At 39.5% G+C, this 27,627-nt stretch overlaps 1 protein-coding gene across 5 annotated transcripts in view; it reads left to right on the forward strand.

Moving 5' to 3' along the window:
- The first annotated feature begins 1,600 nt into the window (after positions 1–1,600).
- The window catches only part of SCML2 (Scm polycomb group protein like 2), a 56,133-nt gene continuing 30,106 nt past the window's right edge, over positions 1,601–27,627 (forward strand). The window contains exons 1-6 of one of the 5 annotated variants that reach the window (XM_069874271.1): positions 1,601–1,709; positions 7,655–7,723; positions 13,710–13,780; positions 19,139–19,373; positions 23,326–23,414; positions 24,815–25,058. In XM_069874271.1, coding sequence (XP_069730372.1) covers positions 1,688–1,709; positions 7,655–7,723; positions 13,710–13,780; positions 19,139–19,373; positions 23,326–23,414; positions 24,815–25,058 — 730 coding nt within the window. In that variant the 5' untranslated portion in view covers positions 1,601–1,687. Of the gene's footprint in view, positions 1,710–7,654; positions 7,724–13,709; positions 13,781–19,118; positions 19,374–23,325; positions 23,415–24,814; positions 25,059–27,627 lie in introns of those variants that run through there. The other 4 variants (XM_069874280.1, XM_069874290.1, XM_069874300.1 and 1 more) reach the window with 4 other exon arrangements.

Consider the following 27,627-nt stretch of genomic DNA (forward strand, 5'->3'; position numbering starts at 1 on the left):
AAAGATAAAACCCGTGCACTGTTTTAAAGTAATCTGTAAAAACAGTTACTTTGGCTCTGCATCACATTTCACGATTTATCACTTGCAACGGAAAAGCTTTGAATTTTTGGGGGAGGAGGAAAGTATTAAGTATTTTAAATTTATTTGATGGCTTAAAAGAATTTTTGCTCTTATCCTGATGATCACTTATGCTATGAATGCTGTTGTGAAGCAAAACTCACTTACTTTATATTAGTATTCAGTTTTATTTGTAACTGCTTTTGAGTCTCAATCCCGAGAGGTTTTTGTAATAACTGTCCAGCATGCTGACGCAGAACACTCACACACTAAATGAATTTTTCAGTCACTGGCATTTTTAAAAACATATTTATTTAGTTTTAGCCATGGGACTTGCTCTGTATAAAGTTTTCATCGTGTAATCCATCACTGTAGTGTGCAAGTTCCTTGAAATTTCACTGAAATGTCAGTGTTTCAGTAAGACACTCAGCTGTATGACTCTGTCTTGTTATATGCAGTATGTATGTGTAATAGGTTTTTTTAAGCATATGAGTTTAAGATTCAAGGAGCTTCAAGTAGGTAACTTGCTTTTCAACTATTATTCCTTTTATGTAACACTGGAAAGGTGTAGCTTTTAAAAATGTTGCCTTTGGCAAAATTAATATTTGAAGAAGTATGCACATAGTTAAATTTTTAAAAAGAAATCTTGAACTTTTGATGATGTCAACTGTAACCTCAGTGGAATTCCTTGGAAGGGAATGATCAAAGAACGTAATTCAGAAATTTGACTGTATTTTTTACCCATTTTTACTTGAACAGTTAATGGAAAATGATAATAAACTTGCTGGCTTTGTTTCATTGAAGGTAAAAAGCTTCAGATGAGTTTTATTCTCATTGAGCACAGTCAATGTTCAAAAAACTAGATGCTGGATTAGAGAATCACAGTAACACACAAAAAAAGAAGTTTGTTTTGCTGCTTTACAATAGTTTAACTAACTTAGCCTTTCTAGTTTCTAAACTCTACAAGAATATGACTCTGCTTTTATCTGCAGTTACTGCTTCTCTAACAGGTTCTTTCTGCTTTGCTACAAGCAGTAGTGGTCACCAATTATCAGTGAGCCTTTGTGTACGTTTCTTGTATCAGTGTTAAGTTCCCCCTTCCACTGTAGTTTTGCAAAATAGTGTGTGTGTTTTACCCAGTGTTGTCTGACTTGATGATTGTTTAGCTCTGTGCAAGTGAGGTAGGACAAGTGGGTTATGTATGAAAGTCTTTCTTCCATTTTTCAGTAGTGTCTGCTGGGGAAAAAAGGAATAAAGCACATTTTATACCTTTCTTGGTATTAGAAATCTACAGAAAATGTAAATCATTATACAATGAACTGTCTAAGACCATTAAATAAAAGTTTGAGCTCTGCACTCTTGCTACTTTGATGTATCCATTATTTACTTACTGTTCTACTCGTAGTTTTATTAAACATTTGCAACTTAAATCCAGCAAGATAATTATGCAAAAATAATTTTAAAAAATCCTCCTTTCTAAAAAAAGGAAAACCCAAACCCCAACAACAGCCTCCCCCCTAACTCGTTGTATTACTACTCCACAGGAAACTGTTGTGCTGAAAGGAAGAATTAACTGGTCTTTCAACTTCAGCCTTTTTATTGTGAGAGGGAAGATCACAGAAGTGTTACCATGGGGAGAACAGCAGCTAAAGGTAAGGCCTGGTAGCTTTTATCTAAGAGAAATAAAATGGGGAACCTGTTACATGATGTTCTTGAAGGTGGTGGGATGTTACTTGACAATTACTATACTGTTAGATTAAATAAGACAGTTTATTATACGTACTGAATTCAGGGAAGTTCAAACTTCACTTTGTTTTAGAGTGAGTATGCTAAATTTGGCTTACCCTGGAGTTCTACAAGTTCAGCCAAAGTAATTTTGTCCTGTGACAGCCTTGAAGCTATTATACTACTCTAAATGTGAAGAATGCATCTAGGTGTGATATTAAGTAAAATGTAGTGCTTTGTTCCATAACTGCATGTAATCTAGCAGGATGATAACAAAGTAGTACAAGGAACCAAATTTTATCACAGCAAATGGCAATAGCAGCTGTCTCTTGAAGATAAAATGAACATTTTTAAAGAAGTACATCCACAAACGCACAACGTACTGTGAAAGTGTGATTTCTGCTATGTCACATCTGCGGAAGCTAATTTTGAGTTATGTGCTGAAATAAAGAGTGAGACTTAAGAAGAAACAAGGGTGTTTGGGTTGGTGAAAGGAAAAGGATATATAGAAAGACACGCTCTCTAAAACCAGGTTGCCACTGCTTTTCAAAGCTTTCAGATGGGTAGTCCTCCCCCATAAAAGGCTGCTAACACTTTTGTGCTTTTCGCGAGCTTTCCACCTTCAGCTCGAGCTGCTTTATGTGCTTGTGCACTCCCTTGGTAAATAATTGTCTTTTGCTGTAATAGGTTTTCTGTAATGGCAGGAGTCATCCGTTTCATTGTTGCAGCAAGAGTTTATGGAGGAAGTCTGTCCCCTTTGCTTGTAGGTTTTCTGCATGGCTGTTGTCTAAATATACCAAAAGAGACACACTGTTCTGGGCAGATAAGATAAGACTCCTACGAGGGAAGCACAAAAAGAAGGGAAAGGAGACATTTCATATTCACTCTGTCTTGATATCCTCAACCGTTTGCACTAATGCTTGGTGAAGGGTAGCAAAAAGTGCTCACAACCCTGTGTGGCAGAGAGCGAAGAAGACCTCTTCTTGCTGAGTCTTGGGCTTGCCTTAGTAAACTTCATCTGAAGGCGAGTAATTGTGTGAAATGGAAGGAACAAGTGTTTCTGTCGTCCAAAAGTCTTTCATGTCTGTTAGGAAGACACGTGGGATTTCTTTGAGAAAAGTGGTCTCCTGCCATTTATTTGAATGAGATGGAGTATTCAACTGAGTTGAAGTAGGTGGCTATGGAGTAGCTGCAGAAATCTCAAAAGCGTGACTGCAAATTGCTTTTTCCTCACATTGAACAGCAAGCAAATGGCAAGTCTTAGAAGATGATGCATTGTGGCTCCTCATGTGGCATGCCATTTCCTGGTAGAAAAAACTGGTGACAGGTCATGCTTGTTCAGCGTGCAGACAAAGCAACCATCTTGTTCATTGAAAGTTTAACTCTTCTAGAAAGAAGTGTTGTGAAGTTTTAAAGCATTTCAGACAAGAAGCTGGAGTTCATAAGAGTTTATAAGAGGAACTAGATGCTGGTCACCAGGATTCTCTTTATGAGACCTTATATTCTAAAGGTGCTTTTTCTATTGTAATTTTTTTTCCCTGTTGTTGCATTCACAATCCAGTCAAGATAGCTTTGTCTGGTTTCTTCCTTGTCTCTAATTTCTTGCATGATAGATGTGGTTGGTCTTGCCTGTCTTCTGTTGAGTAATCTTATCAGCAGAAGAATTCTGTGGTTACAGATAGGGTGGGAGTAATGTAAACATAGAGAGTTTTGAATTGGTTAACTGAAAGCACTATGTTAAATAATCTACTCCAATCTTGTTTTTTATCTGTTGCTTTAGTTTATGAGGTGTGCTGTAGAAAAAATGTTAGTTGGTGAACAATAGGAGATGCTGCTTCTGTAATTTTGGTATATGTTGTACCCTAATTTTGCTACGCAGAAGAAAACAATCTTTCATGGGGTTTTGAAAATACGTATTTAGCCTATATTCTAAGCTAAATGTTTATGAATATATTTAGATAGTGAATATATAAGCTCTCTGTTTAACTGTATGTATTACTGTATTTTTAACACTTACTATGAAAATAATATCCCATTCTCTGATTTTTTTTAAAAGAGAGCTGAGTAGCATGTGACTTAAGTTTACAGTAGCAGCATTACATTTTCTTTCATGTTTTGACAAAGTTATCTAAAAAAAATTGAAAGTAAACTCAAACTTGTTTCTTTAAAAATAGACTTTATGAAGGAAGAAAGATAGATAATGAAATCATCTGGCCTGCTTTTTTTTTGTCATCTTGAGCTTCATTACTCTCTATGTCTCTAATATAAAGTTCCTATTTTCAAGTCCACTTTTCAGCTTTGAGGGGATTAGTCATTGAACATGGCTAGGTGAAGGAGGTGAAAAGAAAATACTCTTTATGCTTGCAGAAGTATTGCTCTCTTCTAGAACCCCATTTCTGAGGATTGTCTTTGCAATTTGACTAGACCGAGGGTCATATGCTGAGGGATTCATCTTACTCAGCCTAGTGATTTGACATAATAGTTTTCCACGTCTTAATTTTGTTTTCAGTGATAATTTGAAACTAAAATAACTAGAATTTAGGATATCAAAATCTCAAATACAGATCGGTGCACATGCATGTATTTCATTTTTATAAAATTGGATTTTAATCTTATTTTCTTTAATGTTGCTTTTAAAATAAACCATAAATTTTCATCTCTGACTACAGACATTGGAAGGGCACACCAGATCAAGGCATCATAGCAGCTGTGAAGTGTAGACTGGGGGAACCTCTTCTAAGGTGGTAATAGATACAGGATATCTCATGTGAAAACAAGATAGTAATTTTTACTGCTAGTAGCTTTTCATCTGCTTAGACAAAACACTCCAGCTTTGTAATGCTTTTCCCACCATTGAGGGCTGGAACACACAAAAGCAAGGGAGACCTTGGAAAATAATCTTTGTTTTATTCAGACTTATATTTCTGAATGCCTCTGCATGTGCTGGGTGAGTTTTACTTGGGAGTTTTAAAGAATAGTTTTCTTGCTATCAAAAACAAGTGCTAGTAATGATGCTTTGGGTTTATTATGAATGAAGTTACCTCCACCTCAAATGAAATAGATATTCAAACTGGTATTGAGGAATCTTTGAATTTATTCATGATTCACTTCTTTTCATTAATGTCTTCATCTCTTCTTATTCTCATAGTTTTCTAATGGCTGATGGTAAGAAAAATATGTCACTGAGAGTGCTCCATTTCAACTGTCATATTTGCTGTGATATTTGTGAGATAGGCACTAAACCTAACTGGCACAGGAAATAAATAATTCAGGGTGTGGTTTCCAGCAAGAACACATCTGGTGTCCAGGCTGTGGTTTGCCACATTCTTTCACCTGTCCTTTTTGTCTCTTATCATTAAAGGCTGTCAGCCTGTTTGAAGTCTGGCACTGTTGGTTAGATACTCTCTCATGACTTTGTTCTTTCAAGCTTTAAGTGTTCACAGGAAGCAGTTATTAGTTCTCTTCTTCAGCAAGTCTCTTATGTGGGACTCTGCTGGATTTCCTCTTCAGAAGTAAGTGGATTGGGAAGTTACCTACTCTGTAAGCTGTCAGCCTAATGTCTGTGACAGTCCCATGACTGGTTTTGGGAAAGCCTGACTAACTAAATAAGCTTGTAGAACATGATAGAAGGCTCTGCTAGTGGTTGCCGCTGCCTAGTAGAAAACTAGCTGGATTCAGTTCAGTCCTAAAAAGGCTAAATGGAATACACTTTGATCTGTAGGTGGGAGGAAGTATTTTTCTTATCATTGTTACTGGTCTAGTTTTACTGTTGTCCCTTCTTGGGTTCCCACTAGTAGCTGTTGTCAGGATGCAGGATGCCCGCTTGTGTGGGTTAAAGATGCTGAGGAAGTACCGAGGTTAGAGCTCTGGGAGCACCATCCCCAAGCATTTCAGCGGGTCCTTCTGAAATGATCTCTGTAGGATGTTTCTTTGGGAACTTGTCAAGTGCTTTCAGTGATGCAGGAAATGTTTCAAAGCAAACTTTCCAAAACAATGAGCGTGTAAGACAAGAAAGAGTACTAAGTAAAGGAATAAACATAGCAGGTTATATTCTTTCCCGAGATCTTGGATACTCGCCATATCTGCTTTGGGAGAAACAGGTGATACTTGCCCTGTGTATTTTGAGCAGGTAGGTAGCTGTAGTTTTTTTTTTCTGGGACTGTGGATACTGGCTTGTTCTTGGACGGTATCTCAGCCCTGAGTGCACTGAAAGGCTTTAATGGCCATGCCCAGCCTCACCTCACCTTTTCCCACCTGGCTCAGGGCCTTGGACCTCATGCCTACTCCCCAAAGCTGTTAGCCCCTGCCCCAGTGAGGCCACAGCAAGACCCGTCTCCAGCTCCCCAGAGCCCTGCCCAGCCCACACATGTCCTGGCCCAGCCTCAGTGCAGCCCAGGGGGTGCTCAGGGCTAGAGCTGCCCCCAGTTGCCCCCCTGGTTGCTCCTATCTGGTGGAGTGGGGTGGCCTGGTTTGACTGCCCTTGAGAAGTCCCTGGCCTGCACTGTATCCTGGCTGAAGGAGCACCACATCCTATTCTGTGCAGAGCCAGGCGGATGGCTTATCCCTCTTCACTGACCAATGGGGAATTTGGGATAGATGACAGAAGATTGCTGTGATTCAGCTTTTGCTGTACGTGGCAGTTCCTCGATAAATAATGGAAGAAGTGTGGTGAAGATGATGAACATCACACATTGCTCATTTGTAGCTTCTGTTTCAAGAGAAGCCTTACTTACAGAAAAGAAACACTGTTAGGGCTTAATCTTTGCTGCAGAACAACTCCTATCTCAAGTGTTTCTGATCACCAAATGCTCTTATTCTAGATTGGGATTGTTTTTAATTTCAAATACAAGTCAATTAATAGCTGAAGACTTAAGTTTTAGTTGATACAATAGTTGGCTATAATGCAATCTTTTGGTACGTACGAGCCTTCACCTGTTCAGGCTAACTAAGATGGCTGAAGATGTGAGCTGGGGCACCTTCCCAGAAAAGTGGCCCCATTCCTGGTGCTGCGGTATTTGCAAACCAGGACAGTTATTCTGTCATGCAGAGTTTGATAACCTTTTTTAAATTTGAAAAGGTATTTGCATTTCATTTGCCACCTCAGTGTCATATTTGAATCGTGTTTTAATTTCAATCCACTAGTGTCAAAAGCAAGCCACCAAATTAGCGTATTTGTAGACTATAAGGAGCAGGAAGAACTGCCTCTCTCTGTTTTCTCCCAGCTGCCTCTTGTGTCTCTCATATGTGCTAAAACCTGGCAAAAATTAAATACAACAGACTCTTGTCTATGTGTGTGTGGAGATGAATAGTAGAGAAGGTAGATTCTTCTGAATGTTTTCTTGTTTTATTTTAATAACTGAAAAGTGCACTGAGATAGCTGCTTGCATTTGAGTATCCAAGAATTAGAATATAGAGTGGAATCATTAACTCATAAATATACTTTTAAGGTAGTTTGTTTTTTTCTTGTTACTTGGTTCATAGTTGTCTAGGCAAGATTTAAAAAGATATCAGTGATCTTGAGGATCTGAAATTGTGTGTAGGTTGGGTAAGGCTCTTAAAAATAAGGGCAGAGTTGCTCTTTGTGGAGCTAATACTACATTTTCTGCATCTAGATTTATTCTGAGAATATAATATAAAGTAGTCAAAAGCTCTGCTTTCTCATACCGTACTTCTCAATATGTTTTGAAAGAAGAACAGTGCAGTAATTAAATTTGTAGTGCAAATACCATTTTGATTATGCACTGTAATGTATAAAAGAAAGCCAATTTTTGGATCAAGACATTCTGTACTGCTTGAAAGCATTGTGTGTTATGCTGGACATCGTTATGATGTGAATATTATATTTATTATGTAATGGAATCTTGTCTTTTAGATTCAAAGAATATTAAAAAAGAGAAAGATGGAAAGAATCAGCAGGCAAACAACCCGTCTTTAAAAAGTGGTAGGTATTGTAGCTGTCAGGTTATTAGTTAAGGTACCCTAAAAGAAAAAGTGTTTATTTGGATTGTGCTACCTCCTGGGGCTTTATTGCAATCTCTTTGGCTATTACTGGTGGGTAGTTAAAACCGTGCCATTGCTTTTGTCCAACTCAGTTGGGAAAGTGTGTTTTGATATAGAAAATGGTGGTTGAAACTGCTTAACTTGAGTCTGATGGTTTTGCTAGTTAAGACAAGTACTCTTGTATAATAATAATATATATATAATATATATAATCAAAGACACAGTGTAAACATTTTTTTTAGATAATTTATTGATTTGTCATCTTTTCTAATCATGTATCTTCCTGTTTCATACCTTTTGTGCTCCAGTTATCTTCTCTTTCCATAATATGTTTTCTGGTGCTAAAGAATGGCTTTTCAGTTTAATAGCCTGGGATTTCTGTTCTGCTAATGGGATTAATTGCCTGGGACTCTTAACTTCACTTTAAACTTAATCTGTTTTCAAATAATTTTTGTGTTTATAATATAAACTGAGGAAGCTATGTACTTGCCAGAAATGATCCAGCTCCTCATCAAACATTTGCTATCTAGTAGACAGCCTCTGCTATCCTCAAGAGGTGTCATAGGTCAGCATATACATGAGTTCGCTGGCAATTTAGCTTTTGTGAGGTGCAGTGAGAGGGCAGCAGCATTCTTATATACTCTTCGTATGTTTGTGTCAGTTGCTTGAGTTTGGGGCAGTAAGAATTGTCATGAGTACTATTGACTCAAGTAGATCTCTTCAGCAGTCCTTAGTTAATTCTCGATGAAATATCACTGGGTTACTTAAACTCTCATTCTGTTTACGTTTCCATGCCCCCTGACTCCTGATAGATGGTCTGGTTCAGAGCTTTCCTTGGGTACCAGCAGAGCTGTTCCTTACAAGCAGTGTAATCAGAGAGCAAATGTGCTGAGATACGAGCTCTGTGACTTGGTAATTAAGGTGATGCTTTTGCATACAAAATACGATACCCTCTTAGCAACCATAGTACAACTTTCTGCTGTTAACATTTGCTAGACTTAATCCTAACAGTCATCTTTGTTGTTCTTCCCTGTTACTTTGAGACAGGAGAGGAAGTGTGTTTGCATCTTGTATTGTAAGAGGAGCTCAAATAACATGTCTATCGTGACACTCACCCTCCACCAGCAAAGTGCTTCTCATATGTGGATGAGATAACCATATTTCATGAGTCACTGGAAAACGTCCCTGCCTCCTTATGCAGTAGAGAGAAAGGTGTTGAAAAAGTTTTTTGAAGAAGCAATGCTAAGCAGGCAAGCCTTATTCTGTTATCTGTGTTCTTCTGCTCAGGACTAAGCTGTTGATCTATTTTCTGAACAATGAATTTACTTATTAAATCTAGACTCAGCTCTGCCAAACACCTAGAGAGGAGTGCCTTGCTCAAGACTATGTAAGATCTCTGATTTTCTGTGGATGAGATGATAATTTTTGTCCTGTATTGTTGCTTGTTGGTAGCAAGGAAGAAGAAAGACTCTCTTGGTGCTGGATGAAGAAAAATGCCTTGCAATGCTTTGGGCTAACACCCAGGAAATCTCCAGAGTTTTCACGGTGTTATCTGGTAGGAAAAACTGAAGAGAAGGTGAGATTCAGAGGTGTGAGAGGAACAGGTGAAGAAACAGACTATAGTAGGTAGGGAAAGACAGGATGAGAAGAAAAATTCTAATTGAATGATCACAATATATGGAAGGAGATACAAGATATAAAGCAGGGTATTAAATGCCTTAGGCTCAAACTGTGTTTGCTAGAGTATGTAAAACAACATTAAAAAGAAAGCTCATCTTTGACAAGGAGAAGTGGTGGGATGAAGACTAGAAAAGATACATCTTTGTGTCAGAAGCCTCAGATGCATGCCAAGGGAACCTAGGGACCAGAAGGCACAAGTTGCTCCATGTGCTTAAACAGTGTTTAGACTATGGTGATACTGTATTAAACTTGCCTAAATAAACTAGAACCTTAAACTCCACCTATATACAAATAATGCTTAAATCATAGTTTTAGTATTCAATTTAAATTTTGTAAAATTTCTGCTTAAACTAAACTGAAGCGTCATGAACAGGAGAAGACAACAGGGAGCACTTCAACAACCAGGGTATCCACACTTTCAGGGGAGCATATGGGATGCCTCAAGGGTGGTGACATAGTTGACTGATGTCACTGTGAGACTTCTTTCTCATTTTGGAGAGGTCATAGTGACTGAGAAACTTTCACGATGACTGGAAAAGTGGCATTTCTCAGAGGTCATTAGTGAGGCTGATATTAGTAAGGCATAAAATAGCAGACAGGGACAGCTGGACAGAGTACACTGTCAGCTAATTTGTGGGCAACATCTAGCTGGGAAGAACAGCCGGCAGGGTGGCAGGCAGGGCTGCTCTTCAGATGGATCTCCCCATGCTAGAGAAATGGGCTGACAGGAGCCCCAGGAGATTCAAAGGCAAATAGAGAATCCTGCGCCTGAGCAGACTGGAAGCCTGCAGAAGCCCAGGCAGCTATCTGCCTCCTGGAAAGCAGTTTTGCAGGAAAGGCCCTGGAGTCCTGGCAGGCAGCAAGCTCAGTGTGGGCCAGCAGTGTGCTCTTGTGGTGAAAAACGTCTACTGCATATGTGTCCTATCAGCAAAACTGTAGGCAGCAGGCGAAGAGAAGGGATTGGATTCTTTTGGGGATTTGTGAGATCACGTGTGGAGTACTGTGTTCAGTTTTGAGCTCCCCAGTACAAGGAAGACACTGCTGTACTTGAGCAAGCTGACTGGCAATCCACAAAAAAAAAAAAAAAAAAATAAAATTAGGGAGCTAGGGTGCAAGATGCAAGCAGAAAACTGGTACAGAAAAAGGTTTTTTTCAGCCAAAAGAAGAGAACGCTTCATTTTGCTGTGTTTGTACCTGACAGGCAGCTGTTGAAGGGACAGAGCCAGGCTCCTCTCAGGGGCACAGGAAGATGAGAAGCAACAAATACTGGCTGTTGCACGAGAAATTCCTACTTGATGAAAGCTAAAAAGTAATCTTCACATTAAGGGTGGTGGAATCCTGGAGCATCTGGAGGCTGAACTGGAGACCTCCTGGGGTTCCTTTTAGTTTCAGTTACTTTGTGATTGGCAGGTTTGACAAGAAGTGGTAGGTTATCGATACATGATAGGAGAGAACATAAAAGGTCATAGCCAGTAATGGCAGTTACTGTGCATTAGACTTACTTCTTCCATTTTTAAATTAGTCTGGCTGTTTGCCCATGCTGATTATCTTGGATCACTGTTTTAGGGTCTCACTCCTCTCTGTTGGCTATAAACTTTATTTTTTTACTAGAGTTCCCAGCTACCTTCTGGTATCTTTTTCTTCCCTGTTTCCAGTATATGCTGTTTTATTCTTCAGGGGTGAAAATTCCTTTCTCTCTCTAGTTTTCACTTTGCTCGTAGGTTGATAAAGTTGTGCTTGTAGCATAATGAATTTTTCTTAAGCTGTTCAATTCAGCCTGCAGTTTTGAGTGGGAAGAGAAATGCATGTTAAATCATTTAGTGTGAGCTAATTTTTTCAAGAATTTATATTTCTCAGAAGTTGCATGTTTTCACAGGCTTTAGGTTTAGAAATATATGGAAAACAACTGCTGCCCTACCTATGTGCATTGAGGTTTTTTATGCACAGATTTCTTTTTACATTTGATTATCTTCCTAGACATGCATCTTGCATGCTGTGGACATATATTCATCTCCCATTCCTATGACTGCTGTAATTAAATGATAATTAGCACCATCTCTGAGAGCCTGGCTTTAATTTATTACAGCGTATCTTCACACATGGAGAGGTCCTAATTTCAGCTTCAGGTAATTTCTGCTTGATGAAAGACATTTTTTTAGCCAGTACTTAAAGCAGGAGACAGGCAGCGTTGTTTTCCTCTTGGTATTAGGTGCAGCTGGCTGCTTGTGTTACTTTATGTGTATTTGTAGTAAATGCTGCCAAGAAAGAAAACCTGATTGTTTCTCTCTGTAGTTTTGGTAAAAATTTACAGTCCTGCTATAACAACTGATCTCATTAGGGAAATACTGGTGTATGGAGATAATGTTTTCAGAGGAGGTGAAGGGTTGTTACTCTTGGTGAAATGTGTTGTTTCTGAAGTGTACATTTTTATGGTCCTTAACACAGTGAGGCTCTGATTCATGATAACATTTTCTTTTTGTTAGGTTCAATTTTATTGAATCAGATGCTTTAAACTATTTAAAAATATATTTTATTAAAAAATAAGAATTCACTCTGTAGTGGAAATTTTATTGTTAGACTTAAAGAAGAATATTTGTAAGGTGTAACTTTGATAGCAGTTCATCGTATTTAATTTTTGCAGCATCCTTGGCTTGTCAATGAAAAGAGCAACAGATCTAGAGGCTACTTTCTGGAGGAAGCTCTGAAGAGCTGTTTGCTGGGCATGTCTTCCTGAAATACAGATATCTAACATATGCTTAAGTTAATGTGCCCTGCCTTTTGTGAGTAACACAAAATCAATGTCACTACACAAATGTATGAATAAAATTTTCATTCCAAAACAGGTGGACTTATAAGATGTTGTATGGAAACACCTTTGTTACCACAGCCTCCGTACAGTCTAGACTGCTAAATTAACAGCTTTTGAGATTTTACTGACGTGTTACGTACTTGACAACCACATGGCCTCTGCAGTGCCAAGGACAAATTGCTTGTACAGTTTTGAGTCTGTTATGCCAAAAAAAGAGGATCTCAGCAGGCCAAGAGGGTGGTTCTCTTCTGCTTGAGGCACTATGTATTTTAACCTAAATGCTATGCTAATGCAGGCAGACTGTGGGTTTGAGCCACCAGGTATTCTTTGGAGATGCAGTGTGCGAGTGCTGGAAAATGCTGACTTTTTCTAATTGTTTCTTTGATTCTTCTCTCTCCTGAAAAATGTAGAACTGTGTTTAACTGTGCTCAGTGGTGTTTTTGGAAGGATTACTGATAAACCTGGTTCTGTCTCTCCATCATCACCACCAAGGATTTTACTGTAGGACGTGTGAATGGCCGTGGCTGAGCCACTGGGTGGCATCACTGTATCGTTTGGGGGTTCATGGGTGATTTACTCTTCAGGAACATCAGAAAAATGCCAGCTGCCCAAACAAGGAAAATAAGCGAAAGAGCCCACTTAGCTAATTTAGGAACAAAAACATTAGCTGTGCCATTGTAGTTTTTCTCTTGCACTTTCTATTTAATTTAAGTAATGCTTGCTTATAACTTTGATGCTAGTACTCCATTCTATTCCATCCATGCAAAACTGATAACAGTGATTAAATCAAATGCAGAATACACTCACCCATGCACATAAACAATGCCAATGTTAACACTGAAAAAAATACTGTGATTCTGTAGCTGAACATTGCCATAACATTTAACCTACAAAGAAAACCCTTAATCACTCTTCAGATGAAAAGAGACTAAGATGCAGTTGGAAGGCTGTGCTAATCCTTTTGCTTTCAACATACATTCCAACAGAATCTACCTGCGTGTGTTTTTCGTTATGTATCATCTCAGTACTCCTGTGAAGTTATCGTGTCAGTCCTGCTGTTAGGGGAACTAAGATACAGAAAGGCTAATGTAATTTGTGCAAGGATGCTTAGGGAAGTCCTTATGCATAGAATTGAATGCAGATATCCTGACTTGTATCTTTGTATGTAGACAAAAAAAAAAATTGAAGAAAAAATTGAGGAAAGTTTATCTTGATTTTGCCTACTCTGTGACCTACCCTATGAATTAATTGTACTCCTAAAGCTTCTTCAAGGGTTGTATGTTTTTCAGAGGTGGAGTAATTCTGTTCTTGAAAAAAAAAAAAGGTGTTCTACAAGATAGTTGGGTTTTTCTGCCCCTTTCCTTCCCCACCTCCCCTTTTAATTTAAGTTCTCTTTAAAAACTGTGTGTATGGTCTTTTTTTATCTTGTGTCTTCCAGAACAATTTAATTGGGATGATTATCTGAAAGAGACTGAATCCATAGCTGCCCCTCTACATTGTTTCAGACAGGTATGCCGGATACTATTTTGCAAGTGTATGCCTATGTATGCATGTTACAGGGTGATCCTAGAGCAACTTTTATGCTTACACTGCTTTCAAACTTCCCATTTGACTTCTTTTGATCTTTAGTTATCAGTACCTTACAGTTTTGGCAGATGCTGGCTGTTGAAGTTTTTCATTCTTTGTTTCTGCCTCAAGCCAAACTTTGAGGGTTTCATTAAAGTTGTAGCTTTGGGCTCTGTTTTTCTTCAAAAAAGGACAAGTTAATGAAAGAGATAGTCTTATCAGAGTTCAAGAATATTTTCTACTTTTTTCGTTAATCTTAGAGGTACCATAGTTTGAGTGGGAATTAAGATTTGGCTGATCGTCAGAGGACCCTTTCTCCTGCCCTGTTTCAGAAAGAGTGCTTTCAATTCTGGCTAGGTACAAGATGTATGTGTGTGTAGTGGAGTTTATTCACTACTTTTTCTGGGTCTCTCAAACAGGTTTAATTTTGTCTCTTTCTCAGCAGGGTGCTTTTCACTAAAGAAGTTACAAATAAACCAAGGGGAATATATGAGAATGAAAAGGAAATACTAGATTTGTAATGAAGGGTGTTTAATATACTATTTTTTGTTTTACATTGTGCCCTACAAGTTTGTTTCCTTCCTACTTGGTGGTTTGGTATATATTTGCAGATGCAGTTTAAATCTGCCATTTTCTGTGAGTTAATGACCTCCAGTTATTCAGCCCTCTGGAGACCTATTCAACCTCTGCAGGCATCTCTATCTATAGAGGAAGCCTGAGCCAGTATTTTCTCAATTTGAGGAGTATCTTAGCTGCATAAAGTTACATAGGATTACCTTTGGCCCGTATGTTTTCACTGTGTTAGGAAGACAGATGCTGAAGGAATGGATAGTTCAGGTTGATAGAACTATAACAGGTGTGACAAGTGATACATGTCAAGTTTAGTGGATTGGACGCATTCAGAAATACATTTTCAGGAGTTTGTGGTGATACCATAAACGATACTGGCCTCCAGTGGGGACCAAACAAAAAGCAACATGAATGGAATCGTCTGAGGAGGAGAGAGACCATCACTCAATGCATCTGGAGCAGTTGCAGGAATGGGGAATAGGGAGAGAGAAATGCAGGTGGTAGCATGTCCTTGTACAAGATCTTGAATCTCAACTTGCTGTTTGGAGATGAGGATAAAGGACAAAGAGGCTGCTGTCAATGAGAGATGTCCAAGAATAGCAGTGTCTGTTTAAGTGGAGCTTCAGAAGATAATTCTACCATATGTGTTTTTCATAATGGATACTAGCTCAAGGTAGAGACCCTGAACTCCGTTTGGGTAGAGGCAGAGGGCAGTAGTACATATCTTCGGTCATTGTGAAGTTCATGCCATACTTGCAGACTGTAAACCACCATGACCAGAGCGTATGCCCCCGAGAGTTGTAGTTACTGCACAGAGCTGCTTAGAAGCCTTTCCATATGTCTTTTTTGCATCTTTCTCTTCCCTGCTAATGCTCAAGAGATCCAGACTGAGCAACTAACACCTTAAATAAAGGTGCTTAAGTGACATACAGTGACTGAGATAGATAAATTCAAGTGGCCTGGATTGATTAAGGAGTGTGTGGGTTGGAGAGAAGAGCTTTAGTTTCTGTGCATAGCAAATTTAAAAGCAATTTGCATATGCAGACCTTCAGTTTTTCTAAGAGTTGACCTTTAAGTAGAAAGTGGCATGCAATATTAATTAGTGCAGAACTAGTGCCTCTCACTGCATAATATTTGCAGATTTTTGGAAACTAAATTGCTTGAGCTTTGTGTAGGACTAATTTTACTTTTATTGGGTTACACATTAATTGTACGTGTCATTATCACTCGGTGTAATGCAAAGAAGTACACTGCTGTGGCCAGCCATAACCAAAATAGCAGAGAGAAGCTTAATTTGACAATTATATCCACAATTCGTGACTTACGGGAATTCTACAAAGTTTAAATTTTGTAGTAATTAAAATGGCCTGGGGAGCAATAAATTAAAGCCTCTACCATAAATTAAGATACAAGCACAGACAGCTAGTAGAAACTGATTAAAGTTTTTATCTTAATTTAGATGATATTTTATCTGCTGCTCTATGTTGTTTTTAATTACTACTTAAAACTTCAATGCATTCCACATCCCTTTCTCTGGCCCTGAAATATTTTTTTCAAGCCCTTGAAAACCTTTCATAGAATCAGAGAATCATTAGATTGGAAAAGACCTTAGAGACTATCAGCTCCAGCTGTACCTGTCTACTACTGAGTCATGTCCCCAAGCACCTCATCTACCCACTTTTTAAACACCTCCAGGGATGGTGACTCAGCCACCTCCCTGGGCAGCCTGTTCCAGTGCCTGATAACCCTTTTGGTGAAGAAATTTTTCTTCATGTCCAATCTAAACTTCCCCTGATGCAGCTTGACACCATTCACTTTTGTCCTATCACCTCTCACTTGGGAGAGGAGACCAACACCCACGTCTCTGCAACCAGCTTTTTGGAAGTTGTTGAGAGCAATAAGGTCTCCCCTCAGCCTCCTATTCTCCAGGCTAAACAACCCCAGCTCTCTCAGCCGTTCCTCATAAGACTTGTTCTCCAGCCTCTTCACCAGCTTTGTTGCTCTTCTCTGGACTCGCTCCAGAGCCTCAACATCCTTCTTGTGGTGAGGGGCCCAGAACTGAACACATTATTTGAGGTGCGGCCGTCATCAGTGCTGAGTACAGCAGGAGAATCACTTCCCTGGTCCTGCTGGCCATGCTGTTTCTGATACAAGCCAAGATGTTGTTGGCTGCCTTGGCTGCCTGGGCACACTGCTGGCTCATGTTCAGTCAGTTGTTGACCAAGACCCCCAGGTCCTTCTATGCCAGGCAGCTTTCAAGCCACTCTTCCTCAAGCCTGTAGCGCTGCACAGGGTTTTTGTGTAACTAGTTCAGGACTCCACACTTGGCCTTGTTAAACCTCATCCCGTTGGCCTCAGCCCATCGGTCCAGCCTGTTCAGATCCCTTTGGAGAGCCTCCCTGCCCTCAAGCAGATCCACACTTCCTCCCAGTTTAGTGTTGCCTGCAAACCTGCTAAGGGTGCATTTGCAACCTCATCCAGGTTGTTGATAAAGATTGAACAGGACTGGACCCAGCACCAAGCCCTGGGGAACAGCACTTTTTTTGATAAAAAAGCTTAGCCCCTTGTGGTTTGAACAGAGCTTAAAACAAGGCTGTTAGAGACCTGGTAAGGACTGACAATGGAGTAGTTTTTTTTTTTTAGTAGAATGTCTGGAGTTATTTGTATTTAAACAAGCTCACCTTTTCTACCAACAAATAAACAACCTCCCCAAATTCTCAATTTCAGTTGCCTTTCATAGTCATAGAAAATAACAGCTTGACAAGCAGTATCTTGGAAATTGAATTGCCCTTTAAATTTAATATGCTCAAACTCCCCTTTCAGACAGCCTGCTGTCTAAATGCGGTTTTGGCAGATGCTACGCTCAGCACTCACTCAATATTGCTCGCCTCTTTGTTTTGTGGGCTCAGGCTCCTCCAGGGCTCCTGCTGTTGATCAGGGGTGTGTTGCAAATAGTGTGCCTGCACACCTTAGCAAGTAGATCAAGATGTGATTAAAAAAATTAAATTTGGTGGAGGCGAAGGATTACCAGCACTTATTGCAGTAGCACGTTTCTTCAGCCTTCTCCTGGACAGTTAAGTGCACGCTTCTCTGTTTATTATGGAATCCCCACCTGAGCTAGTCAGGTGGGCAGGAGAAGGGACATACGGAGCTTGTGAGTGCGAATGCCTGAATGTCCTAGGTGAAGTGCTCAGGGATACGATGTAGTAGTGGACAGGTATGATTTGGCTTGATGATTTCAAAGTTCTTTTCCAACAAAGCCATTCTATGATTCTCTGAATGCCCATGGATTTGTTTTTTCTACCTGCCTCCTGTATTAGGATTCAGATTGTGTTAGTCTCTTTAGGATAGCTACTTGTTTTAAATGTCATGGGGAGGGCTGCTTGCAGATCTTGGTGTCTTTGTACTGGATGAGTAGAAAAGGGCTTCCAGGGTTGAGTTGCCCTCTGTAAATCTGTAGATTTTGTTATTATTTACCAAGTTGCAGTAAGAATTTAAGTTAAATCATAGCATTGGCAAAAATTTGCATTAATAAATTTAGGCTGGAAATGAGGAGACATTTAAACAGAATAGTGGGATTCTGGAATAATCTTTATACATGACTAGGTGAGTTGTTCAGTCCCAGTTAGTGTTCATACAAAGTTCTGAACATCACTAGATGATGTGACTGCCCAGGGAGGTGGTTGAGTCACCTTCCCTGGAGGTGTTTAAGGCACGGGTGGACGAGGTGCTAAGGGGCGTGGTTTAGTGTTTGATAGGAATGGTTGGACTCAATGATCCGGTGGGTCTCTTCCAACCTGGTTATTCTATGATTCTATGGTTCTATGATTCTATGATTCTATGATTCTATGTTATTGTCTACGGTACTACAGTGGGCAAATGATCAGACTGTGATCCAGTCAGTCTCTGCTAGTAGTGTGGTGGTACGTGACTAAAATATTTTCTCCTTCTCTTGTGTTCACCTTTACTTTCTGACAGAAAGCTCAGCTCAGAGACCAAGTAGCATTTGTCACATTTCTTTTCCCTGTGCCAGTATCTTTCTGCTAATGAAGTTGGCATTTCTTTGTATGTGTATGAATGTATTCAGTTCTTTATGAATAAGCACAAGCTGGCGTTCCTGTCTTTGCACAGAAGTTTTTATGTGACTTTAGGACTGTCTGCTCTCTTTCTGTAAAATGCAGTTAACACTCATTCTTTTTTCTGTCTTCTTTCCTTATATTGTAAGCCTTTTTGAAAGCAGAAGCTCTTTCTTTGCTTTCAGCTTTCATAGTACTTAGAGCAGTAGGGTCTAAATTTTATTTGATATTCCGAAACATTCTTATAATGAGAAATCAAAAGCTGATAAATCTCCTGGCTTTTTTTTTTTAAAAAAAAAAGAGTTAAATGTCATGTTTGCTGATGTTCTTGTTTTCCTTATGCTTCAAGTATTGATCACTCCTCTCCTGTATTTATGGTCATATTTTCATCTTGTTTCCTTTGTTACCCTTCTTAGCAGTGTTTGTCTTTTTGGAAAGCAGCCATGTTTATGCAGGAGAAATATCAAGGAAATGCTAGCTTTTGGGAAGGTTATCCAAACTCCTTTTCTCACTCTACTAAGCAGTCAAAGTTAAAAGACTTCTTTGTATTTACCAGTTGCATGATATGTTTGATTGAATGAAAGCTGTATATTGAACTGGCTGGTATATTTGACAATACTAACAATAAGAAAAAGTCTTTTACTTATTATTGTAGTCTAGAATTCCACCTACGAATGACTTCAAAGTTGGTATGAAACTGGAAGCCCGTGATCCTCGCAATATTACCTCAGTTTGTATAGCTACAGTAATTGGAATTACTGGTGCCAGGCTAAGGTTGCGGCTGGATGGAAGTGACAACAAAAATGATTTTTGGAGGCTTGTGGATTCCTCAGACATACAGCCTATTGGGACCTGCGAAAAGAAAGGGGGCATGCTCCAGCCTCCACTTGGTAAGAAACAAAGCTTCTGAACTAATGTGCATGGAGTATTTCTTTCATGAAGTCAATTTTACCTTATTGTCTTGGCAATTTCAGTGGCACTAACATTTCACTAAAGCATTATTTAATTGAAAAAGAGGTAAGCAAACTAATTCAAGCTAAGTGAATTCTGTCTTTTTCTTCTTTTTGGATTCTTTTGACTTAAGAATGAGCAGAATAATTAGTTTGAGTTCTGTTATTTTTTTGAAGTAGTCCCTTAATATTAAATGGGAGTGTCTGATGGCTTTCTTAATAGTGAGATACAATGTCATGTGCCCATTCTATAAATGTTCCCTCATACACACCCTATCTTATGAGTGTGTATGGATGCAATGTTTGCTTGCTTGCTGCTCTGTGTGCTCCTTTTAGTAGACCTTGATCAGAACTGAGACCCAGGGAAAGCTGACTTTCTTCCTTTTCAGTAAATCAGAGCAGCCCACTAGAAGGAGCTCGCTGTTAACCAACCTGCTTGAAAGGCTCAGCTGGGCTGCAGGAGGTGTAGCAGTTCAGGGCAGTCTGAATGCTTTTTCAAGCACTGAGCAAATTGGTTGTGGTTTGGGAAATGCTGCATAGAGGGGCTTAACAACAGTATTGCAGCGCTGTGCTCTGAAACAGGAGGAATAACACTCCACAGCTTTAGCAAACTGCAGGCTAATACTGCATGCAGTTCTCATCTCAAATCAACGCTTACTGGGGGATGTTGTTCAGTTTGTCGTGACTAGTTTGTGAGCATGAAGAATACTCAGGAACAAGGCATAGCTTTCCCATGCTTAGAAATAGTATGCAGAATTTCTTTTGCCTTCCCTGAACAATATGGTGACCACGTTATGTGTCTCCCCAAGCTGAGAAATAGTGCTTGGGCTTAGTCTTATTGAGGAAATCTAATAAATGGGGAATGGTACAAAGGAATTGCTTGTTATGTGACAAATAATCAGAAGTAACTTTGACTAGTGGCTAGGGGTAACATAGGTGCAATATCTTTGTTGTGATTAACCTGTGTATTTAAGTCTGCACTCTTGAACCATACTTGTTATAGCTTAAACTTTTTGGTGTGGTAATTTTTAAAGAAACACTTTTTTCACATTGGTCTGAAAATAGTTCTGCTTTTAAAAAGAAGGAAAAATAATGACTGACATTTATCTTACACCCCCTGTCAAAAAATCAACCCAAACCAACATCCCCTCCCCTGTTATCTTCAGTAACGTTTAGAAGATGCCAGAAATGAACTGTAAGCAGAAATCGACTACTGCTGGTTTCCATCTTATGGGTATAAACCTACTTCTGATTTGGTGTCATCAATAACACAGATGAGAAGGCAGAGGTGCAGTGGAGATAGGTATGCTTTCTGTTACTAGCCTCTCAAACAACTTGTAAACCTAACCTATTCACAGCTTTTGGATCTTCCGTTTGAAAGATGAATTGAAAACTATCATTTCACTACAGTATGAAACCTAATTTGTTTGTAGAGGGGCAGACAGATACAGCAGCAGTTGACATAACCATTAAGACACCGCATAGTTTATCAGGGTAGATTTCTGTGCTGTTGTGCTGCTTTAGAAATAAGAAAAGTAATACAGCCAGAGTGCCAGTCTGGAAGGATGTTATTTGGGATAAATAGACAGTTTAAACCTAGAGGGGCTTTTTGCCTTCTTTCCTGTGGATGCATAGAGATTTTGAATGAAAGTACTGGAAATTTTGACATTTGAGGGAAAAGTTACTCTGTTTAACCTCTCTGATGTTCTTGGTATAACCTTGTAGAATGAATGCAGTAACACCAGTATGAAAGAGGGTTATAATAGAGAAGGGTATGCCTGTTCCTTGAGCTACACATATGTACAATGTTAAATACATGGCGTCAGTTCAGGAGCATAGTGCTTTTTTAAACATGTTTCTAAACCAGCCTGATGAATAAACCAACTCTAGTTATGTATAATGGGGGCAGTCGATCCCTTAAGAAGAGAAACTTTCCATGATCATCAGTAGAAAGGTTGGTGCCTTCTGTTCAGATACTGTTTCTTATTCCTATTCAGTCAGGCTGCTCGTAGTGCAGCACCTAACAAGCAGCTGTTTCTCTGTACCTAGGCATGTAAGTTTACCTGCCCTCCACACAATTGCTGTTTATTCAGAAAAGAATGTGAGTACCATTATTTTGTACCTCCTGCCCTAGATTTTTCTAGGGATAGGCTAAATTTCAGCAATCAAACATTCTGGCATACCTAGATAAATTTTTGAAAAAGCCTTTCTGGCAGTTTTACAGCATCCTGTTCCTGGGCAAAGCTGGGAGCTAATTGGGTGTATAATTACCTCCTGTTAGACATTTAATCCAGTGATTATATATTTTTTTTTCTGAGTAGTAGGGAACCTTCTGGATACTAATGTTCTGCTTCTATCATAATAACCAGCTAAAATAGCCCCTCCTGTCTGATTTTTACATAGGTTTAACTATTTATCTGACATAAGGGTTTTGAGAAAGTGATTGTTGTAGCACAGGGTTCCTGTTCCAGCCTCTGTTTTTCATAGGTAAGCTTTTTTGTAGTTGAGAACTTAACTTTCTCAACAAATTATATTAAGGATATTTTCTTTAGTTTTACCAGGATAACTTAAAGGCCAAACAAAGTTAATGAGAACTACTGTTGAGTTATCATTTCTCTGTCTTGTGTATGTGTCTTTTCTGGGCTAGTTGTTTAAAGATGATGTGTTTCAGTAACCACACGTGTTTAGGCTGTATAAAGACTCTGGTATCAAACCAGGGCTGATAATCAGCTCAGCATTCCTCAGATTATGAGACCATTTATCAAATATGAGCTTTCTATTCATTTAGGCGTGGCATAGGTAGTTCCAACTTGAAAATCCAATTTTAGATGATTAATGATTTAACTGATAATGAATTGGAGATATGTTCCACCTTTCCAGTTACATTTTTTAATAGAATTGTCAAGGTTCAGCTATGAAGGAACTCATCAGATCCTGGCAAGTTCTGGTGCTATGTGCTTTATGGAAAAAATTTCCAGTTTGTTGTATTGTCTGTTTTTCTGTAGAAATGTGCTAGATGCAGAAAAAAATGTCACTATGTCTGTTATCTTATTTAGTACTTTGAAACATCCACTTGGAAAGCATGGAAAGAAAAATGACTTTTTAAAATTTGTTTTATTTTTGAACTGGAAGGTAGTTGATTCTGAGGGCAAATACCTGGAATGAGAGTGTTTTCAGCCAAGTCTTTGTTCTGCTTGAATAAGGTGGTTCATCTAAACAAGTTTGATTATTGTTTGTGGCTTCTATTACTTGATAGTGAAGAGTATTGAAGTAGAAGCATCTTCCAGTTTATGTTTTCCAATATGATACATGCGTTTATTAAAATAATTTTATTTTTGTTCTTCCCTGTTTTTTTTTTTAAGGCTAGCTATTTATTTGTGTATGTAAATGGGGGAGGGAGAAGAAACCAATTGTTATTTTTTCGTGTGTGGTCTGGTGAAAGAATTAGAACAGTCTTGAAAATAAAAGGTATCTCCTCAATAAATGAGAGAAGCTGGAGCAGAGAATGTCATTTTAGAATGACAGCAAAAAACAGACCTGAAAAATAAGCTAGATGCTTGCGCTGGGGAAGGTCCACTGGACCAGGGACTTTGTGGGACAACCTTGTGATCGATCCCCTGTACTAGAACTTACATGTTGTTAAGTTCTAGATGTTTATCTGTAACATCACAAATTATGATGTGTGATTCTTCAGGCAAGTCACTCAGAGTGGAAATGCATTGCATGACTTTCTGCACCAACAGCAACCCTGTTTGTTCCTTCTTGGCTACTTTTATGTTCACCAAGTCCAAAATAGAGGGAATGAGGCATTAGTAAAATGGTATTTATGTCCTTACCTTCCTCTTTTATTTTGCAAACTGAAAGCAGGGCTATTTATTTGTTTGTTACTCAGGGTTCCAGATGAATGCATCTTCTTGGCCAATGTTTCTCTTAAGAACTCTTAATGGAGCTGAAATGGCACCTGCAGCATTCTTTAAGAAGGTAAGAAGAAAGAACTGCTAGTAAACAACATTTTATCAATTGGTCTATGGTTACAGTTTTGCCAAGATGTTACCCTGTTGTCTGCAGCAGGGGAAGGCAAGACTGTTATTTAACATGACTTTGAACTGGATTGGCAAGCTACAAAGCTAGACAGGAAGCAGTCTGCTTCTAGTCCTTTGAGATAGGCATCTCTTTTCCTGAGCTGAGACTTTAAAGTATGGCGCATTATTTAGAAAACTTGTGTTATCTCATTTTTGATCTCTCGTGGATTTAAGATGCAATGAATATCACATTTCTTAACAATGTATTAATGTGATTATGCACAGGAGTAAAAAAAAAAACACCTGCCATTGGAATACAGTGGTACCTGGAAAGGTTTTGTTGAATGTTTTGATTGGATGTATACTCATCATTTAAAAAGTAGTGAGAAAGTACTTGAAAATAGCAGAAAAAGCTGTTCAGTTTTAAAAACATGACTAGAGTAAGTTACTGTGAAACATGAAAAGTTGTATAAAAAAACCCCGTAATATTAAGATGACTTGTTGATTCTTTTTTTTTGTTGAGGTGGTAAAGGCCTCCTGTCACGTACAGTGACTTCATTTTTGGTATGGAAGTGACATTGACAAGTATGTCAGTGAATGGAACAGTTGGGTTCAAACCTGCAATCAAGTTAACCTTACGTAATTGTATAATTTCGTTACATAGAATCATACATATTTTCTGAGGTGTGATAAGCCATGCTTCCCTGTGCTATCCTATCAGCACATCTGAGATGGCTTTTTGATGATGAGGTTCTTGATACTGAGGTAGTAATTCAGGGTACATAGGGTCACAGCTCCTGCTGTGGAGATACACTTGTGCTGGTCATGTGGACCTGATTTTTGTTTTTCTTTTGTCCACTTGGAATTGGTCTAAGGCCAACTGAGTTAGCAGAGGCCTATAAATAATGTCCAATGCTAATGAATTTTTCATGGATTAATTGGGAAGTGAAGCTTTTGCCAGACAGTTATCAGTCCCCAGAAATATCCATTCCCTGCAAACCTCTTCTTCTTTATTAGCATGTAATAATTTCATTTTAGTGTCTTTGCTGTTTTGCTGCCCAGATATAATGTACTGGTTGCAACCTATGGCTTATGTAAATACTTTTAGCAAGGACTTTCTGTTGTGAACAGTTTTGTGAATTATCCCAGCTCTGTTTGTGGGAACAGAATCTAGATTTTTATAATACAGAAGAGCAAATGCAAATTTGAAACATGAGTAAGCTTCCTTGAATGTTCACTGTAACTTTTTGAGTCCAGTGAGTATAAGAAGGATGTTGAAGAAAAATAGAGGGTTTTCTCTGTTTTTCAAGAGGACATAGAAATAGAAATACAAATATTCTACCACTCTTACTTTTGTAGGAACCACCCAAACCTGTGCCAAACTGCTTTAAAGTAGGAATGAAGCTTGAAGCTATAGATAGAAAGAACCCATACTTGATTTGTCCAGCAACCATTGGAGATGTTAAAGGAGATGAAGTTTTTGTTACATTTGATGGCTGGAGCGGAGCGTTTGACTATTGGTGCAGATGTGATTCTCGAGATATTTTCCCAGTCGGATGGTGTAGCTTGACAGGAGATGCATTACAACCACCAGGGAACAATGGTAAGATGACAAATAATATTGCTTAATTATTTTTCCCCTCAATTCCAGCAGAATTTTAAAAACCAGCTGGCTGTATGCAGATAAGACTGAAGATTTGATTTGTGAGTTGCTGATAAGGATGAAATGTTGGATGAAATTTCTTTATGTAGTTTAATGCTAGTAGGCTGGTTTCTGGGAACCAATTTTTGTTGGTTCATAGTAGCTCTGGGACTGTCTTTTATTTAACACTGTTATGAAGGCTTTTGATTATCTTTATTTTTTGTGTGGTTGTGAAGCATCTTGGACTTGATACAAAGAGCGAATAGAGTTTATAGATAGTTAAATGCTCCCGTTTAATGAAACTAATATATTTGCCGTGGCAGCACTTTATATGAAGTTGAATGCTGGGAAAGTAGTCTTTGCTTCTGTGGTAGCTCAGGGTTTAAACTATATGACTATATTTAGTGTTTTTTCCTTCGTACTCACAAAATTCTGTTTTGAAGTTGCCTACTCTGAATGCTTTCTCATTCTCATACCTTTAAGGATGTTTGTACATAGGTTTATAGAGTTCCTTTTACTAATAGCTACTGTACTTTATTATGTGCAGCTATCCACCGTAGAATGAATCATAGAATCATAGACTGGTGTGGGTTGGAAGGGACCTTAAAGATCATCCTGTTCCAGCCCTCCTGCCATGGGTTTGGACTCCTTCCACTAGATCAGGTTGCTCAAAGCCTCATCCAACCTGGTCTTGAACACTTCCAGGGTGGGAGCATCCACAGCTTCTCTGGGCAACCTGTGCCAGTGCCTCACCACCCTCACACTAAAAAATTTCTTATTAATATCTAATCTAAATCTCCCCTCTTTCAGCTTAAAACTGTTACCCCTTGTCCTATCACTGAACTCCCTGATAAAGAGCCCACTCTCAGCTTTCCTGTAGGCCTCCTTTCTGTTCTGAAAGGCTACTGTAAGGTCTCCCCAGAGCCTTCTTTTCTCTAGGCTAAACAACCCCAATCTCAGCCAGTCGTAGTGTGGGAGGTGCTACAGCCCTCTGATCTTCTTCTGGCCCTCCTCTAGACTCAGTCTAGCAGATTGATGTTCTTCCTGTGCGGAAGAAGGGAAATGCAATAGAGAGGGATACCTCTGAATGTAATTCCTCTGCTACTCTTGTCATGTTTCTGTAATATAAGGCTTTTCTGTCAAACTGTTGAGGCTCTACTATCCTTGCTCACTCCCTTCAAATTCGACAGAAAGAGGGGTTCTTAAAAAAGGGGAACTATGTTTTAATTAATGACTTAAACTTGTTTGGTTCAACAATCTTTTTCTCGTGGTGATCGTTTTCACAGTTGGTGTTAGGTGAGTAAGGAACAACTAGAAGGGTGTCACAGAACCGTCACTGGAAATACCAAAGGAGCAGAAGCAAGAAAGCAAGAAATAAGTCATGTTTCCTTCTCTCTCCATCCCCATTGTTTTTCTCAGTCTTCGGCCAGCAAGTCAAGAACAAGTCAAGAAAAAATAATAGCTTCAAGGAGAGTGCAATCAAGTAATTTCATTTCAGAAAGATGATAATGTTGACAGGATTCTTCGTTAAGTCACATTAACTACTCCTGCTAAGGAAGAAAGTATAACAGATACTATAGTGTAGGTATTCACTTGAAATACTGTAGTATTATTCTGGCCTCAGCTTTTTTCATGCAGGCTAGTTTAATAGTTCTGCCTTGATGGGGCAAGAAGCAGTGGTCACAAAGTGAAACACAGGAGATGCTGGGCAACAAGGGCCAGCCGTTCCTTCAGGCCAGCAGCATGGCAGGCAGGAGCGAGCCCCAGGAAAGGGGCCCTCAGCCCTAAGGAACCTCCTTCTTCTCCCACCTTTGGATACCTTTCAGGCCATACGCTCCCCCTGCCCCATCCTGCCATGTTTGACAACACACCTGAGCCACACATCACCTCCAGGTGGAAAACAGAACAGCGTGGATCCCAGGAGGGTTTGCCAGCCAGGGAGTTCCCGGAGCAGCCAGCCAAGTGGCTGCTCACCTTTGAAGAGGGCAGCATTGGGTTTAGCCCCACCAGGTGACAGCACGGCGCCCAGGCGTGTTGGCCAGACATGGAACAGTCCGCCGAGCCAGAAGGGTGGCTGCTTAACTTTGCCTTTGACACAACGGAGTCACTTCCCGGAAAAGAGGAGAAGGAAGGCACCTCCCAGGAGCCACAAGAAGGGCAATTGGCCAAGGAGGAGGAACAACATCACCCTGCCTCCTGCCATGAGAAGCGCTGCCCCTGCTCACGCGACCAACGCTGTCCAGTGGGCAGCTGGGAGCGCACAGTGGAACAACAGGGAGGCCAGGCGTGCCTTTCGGCTAAGGCGTGGACTGAGTCGCAGGTGCAATCACCGTCCAAATGATGATGTGGAACCCATGGAGGTGGATCCAGCAGAGCATGATGAGGAGCCAATGGAGGTGGATCCACCGGATGACGGCACAGAGCCAATGGAAGTGGATCCACCTCAGTAAGAATCATCCATGGCAGTGGGTCCACCTGCCACAGCGATCACCTGGCAGTAGTACCCTAGCAATCTGTAACAAAGGATATT

The sequence above is a fragment of the Phaenicophaeus curvirostris genome, chromosome 1, assembly GCF_032191515.1.
Source record: "Phaenicophaeus curvirostris isolate KB17595 chromosome 1, BPBGC_Pcur_1.0, whole genome shotgun sequence".
Lineage (NCBI taxonomy): Eukaryota > Metazoa > Chordata > Aves > Cuculiformes > Cuculidae > Phaenicophaeus > Phaenicophaeus curvirostris.